General features: G+C 34.2%; 1 protein-coding gene across 1 annotated transcript in view; it reads right to left on the bottom strand.

The window, feature by feature from the left end:
* SEC62 (SEC62 preprotein translocation factor) overlaps positions 1–5,880 on the bottom strand; it is a 33,934-nt gene that overhangs the window by 8,371 nt on the left and 19,683 nt on the right. Inside the window, exons 5-6 of the mRNA XM_019643917.1 lie at positions 5,562–5,622; positions 3,234–3,353 (exon numbers count right to left, since the gene is read on the bottom strand). Of these exons, the coding sequence (XP_019499462.1) occupies positions 3,234–3,353; positions 5,562–5,622 (181 nt within the window). The remainder of the gene's footprint in view (positions 1–3,233; positions 3,354–5,561; positions 5,623–5,880) is intronic.

The following is a 5,880-nucleotide window of genomic DNA, read 5'->3' as shown; positions in this document are numbered from 1 at the left end:
ATGCAAAGAACCATTATTAAAGATCATGCTTAGTGAATGTAAAGATTCTATTACTCCCTGCAATAATTTCATTGCCTGCTTCCCTATGGAATGTCTGTAAACTATAAGCTGGAAACTACTGCTTGAAAGCTTAATTTACTTAAACAACAGAAATTGACTTCATTCAGAACAATCGGAACTCTGCTTAATCATCATCCATAAAACTCCCAGTTTTAGCTCTAAGTTTCTATAAATAACAGACTCTTCTGTTTGCTGGTTCTCTTTTGACCAGAACTCTTTGTTACTATATTTTTGATTTGGTTCTACTTCTAACATCGGGGGTTCCATTTTTCTTTTAACCCTGCACATTTCCCCTTGAAATCAGATCCACAGAAATCACTTCTGCCAGTTAGTATTCTAAAAAAACAAGTTTTTAAAGACATTTCCCACCTTTAAAAGTTTAAAAGCATGCTTCTTTCCGCATAATAAAATCTAGCCTCTTCAGGAATGCAAGCACCCATGGTTTTGCTCAGGCTGCTTCCTTTGCCTAATAGATCTATAACTCCTTCCCAGTGCTCCTGTCAATCTGCCAGTCATCCTTCAAGGCTCAGCTCAAGTATTCAGGATCTCTGGAATCTCCTTGTCCTCTCTTGATTAAATCAACTCTCCCTAACTGGTGTTCTCACATCATCCACTTACTACACTGCAACACAGTACCTTTTTAAAAAAAATAGGTTCAGGTATGCAAAACAATGTAACAGACATTTACACCCCTCACAAAGTGATAACCGCCCTCCTCCAATCTACTACCCCTCTGACATCGTATATATAGTTGTTACAGCTCCAGTGACTCTATTCCCTATGCTGTACTCCACATCCAACACAGTACCATTTTTTGAAGTGTCTATGTTTGCTAGACTATGAGAGCTTCTAAGAACAGAATTTTATCTTATTTATTATGCCACTCCTAGCACCTATAAAAATGTCTTGGCATATAGCCAATGCTTGATGTTTAACTGAAGGTATTTAAGTTTTCATGTTAGGAAAGACATGAAAACTTCAATTACGTGGCCTTCAATTACGTGGTTCTTAAGCTTGGGTTCACATCTGAATCACTCTGGGACATGTTATACAACCAACACCAACACACACACACACACACACACACACACACACACACACCCTAGATTCCGCCCTAGAGCTTCTCATACAACTGTGTCTGAAATGAACCTAGGACACATGTTTTCTGGAAAGCTTTCCCAGAATTTCAAACTCATAGCTCCTGGAACCATTATTTTATATATACTATTTTTGTATTAGGTATAGCAAGAAGAAATATACAGTAATACCTTGGTTTGCGAGTATAACTCACTCCGGAAGCAAACTACTCGTATTGCAAGACATCACTCACTTACCAAGTTAAAATGTATTAGAAATGTTTGCTCCTCTTGTGGAACACTCGCAAACTAAGTTACTCGCAATCTAAGGTTTTACTGTATCTTGAAATTCCCAACAATTCAATGGCCAGTACATAACTAAGGTTTTTTTTTATTTGTTAAATGACTAAATCAAGCAGTCTTCATGGAAGGCTTCCACCACACAAATCTCCCATTGCAAAAAAAAATAAAGACTATCTCCTTGAGTTAAGCATCAAGAAATGTTAAACATTTTAGGCCCATAAAGTAGTATGTCTGACGATAAAAAGTGGTATGTCTGACGATAGAAGAGGCTGAAACCACGTGTCCTCCATTAACCATTCTGCTCTTTTTTCTGTGATAGTAATGCAAATCCTGTATTTTGGTTGGGCAAATGAGCACCCAAAACAAAACGCACATTTCTAAGATTTTACTGCAGGTAGGGCATGACCATGTGATTAGGTTCTGGAATCCAAGCAGAAATGAAACTGCCAGCTTCCTGGAAGGTGCCCTTAAAGAGCAGGCTTGTCCTTCCATCTCTTTCCCTCCTTTGGATGCTGATACAAGCTTGGCAGTCATGTACTAATTCCCTCACACAGGAGGAAGAGCTCAGATCCCCCATCAAGCTGCCGTATCAGTACTGCTTACCCTCAGATTTCACCGATGAGACAGAAACAAGCAGCTATTTTGTTTTAATCCAGTTATTTTAGGTTTCCCATCATTCATGCATGGCTGAACCTAATTCTGATTTTTTTAAAATGTATTTATAAATCTAAATTCAGAGCAATTATTGATTTTTAAAGAGATTTTATATCTGCATGGTTATATTTATTTAAATTACTTCTTTTCTTAGTGAAGGCATCAAATTCTAAAAACTCTTATGAAAAACTGGATTTCTACTTATAAGCTGTAATAGATACACTCTTACCTCATTTCCATCCAGAAAAACTTGATCATCATGTGGCTCAAGCTTGAATTTTTTCTTAGTTTCCTTCTTTTTGGGAGTTCCTGGAGTTTCCTCCTATTAAAACACAAGTTGAATAGAAGAAGAAAAAAAACACTTACAAACAAGCAAAAAGCAATATGAGATCATATAATAAAAAAAAAAATTCATTATCTGAGACACAGAAATCAAAATTCTCAACCATGGTATTTATAAGAACCCCAAAATGGTTATCTTAAATGGTTGTTGCATATTTCAAAAGTGCTCATATGCCAGTGTTGATCATGTGCACATAATGATTTTTNGCAGCTCGGGCCATGTGGAAATCAAACTGGTGATTCTGTTGCTCACAGCTTGCACTCTTAACCAACTGAGCCACTCAGCCGGCCCTCTTGTTTGATTTTTAAAAAACATTTTAAAATTCCTTAGTGCATCTAGAATTTATTTTGGTATACAGGTGCAAAGTGATTTTTCCCAATGGCAAATCAATTGTTTAGAATCATTTATTGAATACATACATAAAATTTAAATATTTGCCTTATGTCAAAATATAAAATATATATTTATAAATATAAAATACAAAAATGTTTTATTGAAACTACGTCTGATAAATGATCAACCACTGTAAAAATATTAATGTCCTTGTGGTAGCTAAATTTCAAAGCATATCAATGTGTAGAATAAGTCATATTAAATCTGTTTTCTTCAGAATAGATCAAATTAAAATCAAACACATATACTACTTCAAGCCTGAGTCAATTCTGGGATGTGACCCAAAAAGTAGGTCCATATACTTCTTGATTTGCCTGCATTAATTTTGCTATTAAGCTTTACTGAAGCTCCAGATTACAGTCTAAAATGCTCAATATCCACGTTTTTCCATTAATAATACTTACCAACAGCAAGGAGAAGAATGCTGGCTACGAAACAGCCTGCACCCACACTGAGGTAATAAACACCTACTCTCATTTCCGCTGGCCAAAGGGGGAAGAGGGTGGCTGCTATCACTGCAATCACTGGAACAGGAAAAAACAAGAGTTACACAAATAACTTTTAGATTTTAAATGGTTTGGTTGCATAACAGTGAATATATTCCTAAGGAGAAAAACGGAAACATAAACATATTGAAATATATAAAATTGCCATTTTTATAGATAAAAAATGGTCAATTATAAGCCATTTCACATAGTTAAACTTAACATCTTAACTACTATTCTTAAATTAGGTTAGGATTTTTCTAGTATAAATTACATATAATTAGAAAAAAGTGCTGTCAAATAATATGAAATTGTTAGCTCCTTAAATGATCTACTGCTGCCATTTTCCAATAGTGTCTACTTTATTTTCTACTATATCTGTCTACTGAAAGGGGAGCTTAAAGAAACAAAATCTAACAACAAAACTAACCAAAAAATGATTTCAATTAATCAGAGATTCTGATTCTGGGGTGGGGCTCTGACATCTACACATTTAAAAAGGTCACCAAGTAATTCTGATACAGATGGTTTTTGGTAGCTAGGGAAACTGTATACAAGCATTTTCAGCTTTTTTCTAAGTACAGTGGGACCACATAGAACAATCATAAGAAATCAGAAGTCTGGTTATTAGGTCTTTAGAGCAAAAGAGATCAGGATTCAAATTCTAGGCTATAATATTTATAAGCTAAGAAACCTTGGGCAAGTTATTTAACCCCTTTGAGGCTAGTTTACTTTATATTTACTATGTGCCTGTTCCTATTTTTTAAAAGTTGTTGCAAGGATGAAATGAAATAATGCATGCAAAATACTTAGCAAGGTGACTAGTACATAGTAAGTGATCAATAGCTATTAGCTGTTTGGGTTGGAATTGTTTGAGTTTCAACTCTTAAAGAGTTATTTTGAATGGGTCTTATGATACCTTATTGATCAAGCTTCTTTGTTTAACTGCTATCTATTTGTTAAATCATTCTTTCCTCCCCACCCGTGGCCCCCATACTGAATAACACATACCCAAGGTAAAACAAACAAACAGCAAAAAACAACCTAAAAGGTATAAAGTGAAGTCTTCATCCAATTCTTACTCTACTCCCCAGAAGTTAAATCAGTATTGTTTCTTATTTGTTCTCCCAGAGACTGCCTATATATAATTAAAATTAGCTACATAGAATTTTTTTTCTACATAAATGAGCTCATACTATTCTTACTCTTTTGCTTTTTCCCCCCCATTTAATCTATTTTATTAATAAATATCTTTCTAGGGGCGGCCGGTTAGCACAGGTGGTTAGAGTGCAGGCAAGGTTGCCAGTTCTATTCCCACATGGGCCAAGGAGCTGCACCCTCCACAACTAGATTGAAGGCAACTACTTGACTGGGAGCTGATGGGTCCTGGAAAAACACAGTTCCCCAATAAAATTTCTTTAAAAAAAAGATACCTTTCCATCAGCGCATCCTGCCTAATTCTTTAAAAGTTGTATGGTACTATAATTTATTTCACCATTTCTCCTATTGAGGGACTTGAATTGTTTCCAATTTTATCCTATTATAGACAATAGTGCAACAATTACCAATGTACATGTACATTTGTGCAACTGTGATTAACAACACAGGATAAATTCTTTGAGGTATAATTGTTAGGTCAAAAGGTATAGGCATTTAAAATTTGAAAGATATTTGCTAATTACTCTCCTAAGTATAATCTGAGGGATTTGCATTAAAATAATGTGTCAATGTACACTTTTGAATAGATACTTTGTGCAACTGTATTAAGGACAGCCATGGGATAAATTCTTAGAAGTACAATAGCTGGATCAATGTATATACATTTAAAATTTGAAAGATATTGCCAAACTGCCCTCCATAAATATGAAAACAATGGACATACCATCAATTGTTGGACAATGTTGATTTTTCCCAAATGCTGGACCTTCACTAAGACTAGGTACTATCAAACTGTAATCCTCTTAATCACTGTTGCTTTACTTTGTATTTATTATGAGTGTGATTAAGTATCATTCATAATTACTGGTCACTGTATTTCTTATCTATGAGCTACCGTTACCATTTTCTACGAAGTTGTTAATCTCTTAAATATATTTGCTTTAATGTGTTGCAAATATTTTCCTCATTTTATCATTTATCTTCTGATTTTAAAGTATACGTTTTACAAATAACTATTTTATGTTAAATATTTTTTTTCATGGCTTTTGCATTTTATTTTACTTTCTACATTTTAGACACTGTACTTACCAAGAATTAATCCCATGACAAAGGTTTTAAAGTGAACTGGGTCATAGATCCACACATATACCTAGAAGAATCAAGAAACCACAGTGCTTTAAATTCTAACGTCTCATTAGAAAGTTAAGCTTAATTCTCTATTTTAGACCCTCTACAGAAGTAACTTCCAACTTCTTAACATAGAAGAACTGCTTTTTAAGGTTAACAAATTCCAAAGATTTTTCCTTCTGTAGTAGCAGTTTTAGTATACAGTTAGAAAATTGTTTAAAAAACAACTATAAATTCTGTAATGCACTTAAATAAATTTCTGTGTACTTACATGCTTTTA

This window comes from Hipposideros armiger, unplaced genomic scaffold (assembly GCF_001890085.2).
Source record: "Hipposideros armiger isolate ML-2016 unplaced genomic scaffold, ASM189008v1 scaffold_83, whole genome shotgun sequence".
Taxonomy (NCBI): domain Eukaryota; kingdom Metazoa; phylum Chordata; class Mammalia; order Chiroptera; family Hipposideridae; genus Hipposideros; species Hipposideros armiger.
Note: the sequence above shows the minus strand (reverse complement) of the source record. Positions and strands in the feature narration are given on the sequence as shown.